The following is a 1,324-nucleotide window of genomic DNA, read 5'->3' as shown; positions in this document are numbered from 1 at the left end:
CTGCTGCTGCTGCTGCTGCTGCTGCTGCTGCTTTTGCGCTGGCTGGTTCCTTCCTGGTGGTCTTGCTGGCCTTGGTGAGCGGCTGCTGGCGTTGCTGCTGGGCTTCCTGCGTTGCTGCTGCTGCGTTGCTGCTGCTGCTCTGCTGCTGTTGCTTCTGCTGCTGCACTGCTGCGCTGCGGCCTGTTTTGCTATTTGCGCTCAGATAGCAACAAACCAAACGACATATGAGCAAATCAAAAGCTTCTTCTACGCAACAAATCCGTGGAATAAGTGGGACTGCTGCTGCTGCTGCTGCTGCTGCTGCTTCTGTTGCTGCTGCAACAGTTGCTGCTGCATTTGCTGCTGCAGCTTTTCTAGTTTTGGTTCCTGTTCTATATGCTATGTCGCAGCAGCTCTCGTTGCTGGTGCCTCTGGGGCTGCTGCATCTGCGGCGGCTGATGATGCTGCAGTTGCTGCTGCCCTTGCTGCTGCTGCTGCTGCTGCTGCAGTGCAGCACTTTGGTTTTTGCTTGTTCTGCTGCAGGGGCGTCCTCGGAAATCTTTACGAGGCTTGCTGCCTCGCACGGAACCCCAGACACTATAACCCGAAGTATGCAGTGCTGCTGCTGCTGCTGCCGTTGCTGCTGCTACTGCTGTTCGTTTCGGCAATGTGTGTGATAGGGCTGCTGCTGCTGCTGCAGGCGCCAGTTTTGCTGTTGCTTCTGCCATTTTGTTTCTGTTGAGGCTTGCGGGCCTGCGTACACGCTGCTGCTAATGCTTTGACATAGTGCTGCTGCTGCTGCTGTTGCTGCTGCTGCTGCTGCAGGCTGGCCGGGCCTTGCCGCCTGGAACTGCCCCCACGCAATCCTTATCCCCCTTCTCTGGAGTCTTCATTCTCATGCAGAGGTTTGTTGCTGCTGCTGCTGCTTCTGCTGTTGCGGCTGCTTCTGGCGCTACTGCTGCTGCTGCTGCCGCATCTGCTGCAGCATTAACGTGCTGTCGCTGCTGCCGTTTTGCTGCAGCATCTGCTTCTGGCGCTACTGCTGCTGCTGCTGCCGCATCTGCTGCAGCATTATCGTGCTGTTGCTGCTGCCGTTTTGCTGCAGCGTCTGCGGAGGCTTCGGACACTCGCAGCGTCATCGTTGAGGGCAGCAATCACTCTTCGCAGCAGCAGCAGCAGCAGCGGCAGCAGCAGCAGCAGGCAATGCTCATGCGGCAGCGTTCTCAGCACCAGCTGCCGGAAACCCTGCATCACTTCGAAGAGCAGCAGCAGCAGCAGCAGCAGCGGGTCTTCATGCTGCAGCAGCAACCCCTACACGAAGCCCCAGCGCTTCCCATAGTTAGCT

General features: G+C 58.0%; 2 protein-coding genes across 2 annotated transcripts; both read right to left on the bottom strand.

The window, feature by feature from the left end:
• Positions 1 to 371: 371 nt before the first annotated feature.
• On the bottom strand, positions 372 to 707 carry ETH_00043580 (uncharacterized protein; the record flags this gene model as incomplete). Its single annotated transcript, XM_013374475.1, has 1 exon — positions 372 to 707. The coding sequence occupies one exon, from the start codon at positions 705 to 707 to the stop codon at positions 372 to 374; it is 336 nt and encodes a 111-aa protein (XP_013229929.1).
• A 42-nt stretch (positions 708 to 749) lies between these two features.
• Positions 750 to 1,118, bottom strand: ETH_00043575 (uncharacterized protein; the record flags this gene model as incomplete). Its single annotated transcript, XM_013374474.1, has 1 exon — positions 750 to 1,118. One exon carries the CDS (start codon positions 1,116 to 1,118, stop codon positions 750 to 752), a length of 369 nt encoding a protein of 122 aa, XP_013229928.1.
• Between the last annotated feature and the right edge of the window lie 206 nt (positions 1,119 to 1,324).

Source organism: Eimeria tenella, genomic scaffold (genome assembly GCF_000499545.2).
Source record: "Eimeria tenella Houghton genomic scaffold, Eth_scaff2071, whole genome shotgun sequence".
In the NCBI taxonomy this organism is placed as follows: domain Eukaryota; phylum Apicomplexa; class Conoidasida; order Eucoccidiorida; family Eimeriidae; genus Eimeria; species Eimeria tenella.
Note: the sequence above shows the minus strand (reverse complement) of the source record. Positions and strands in the feature narration are given on the sequence as shown.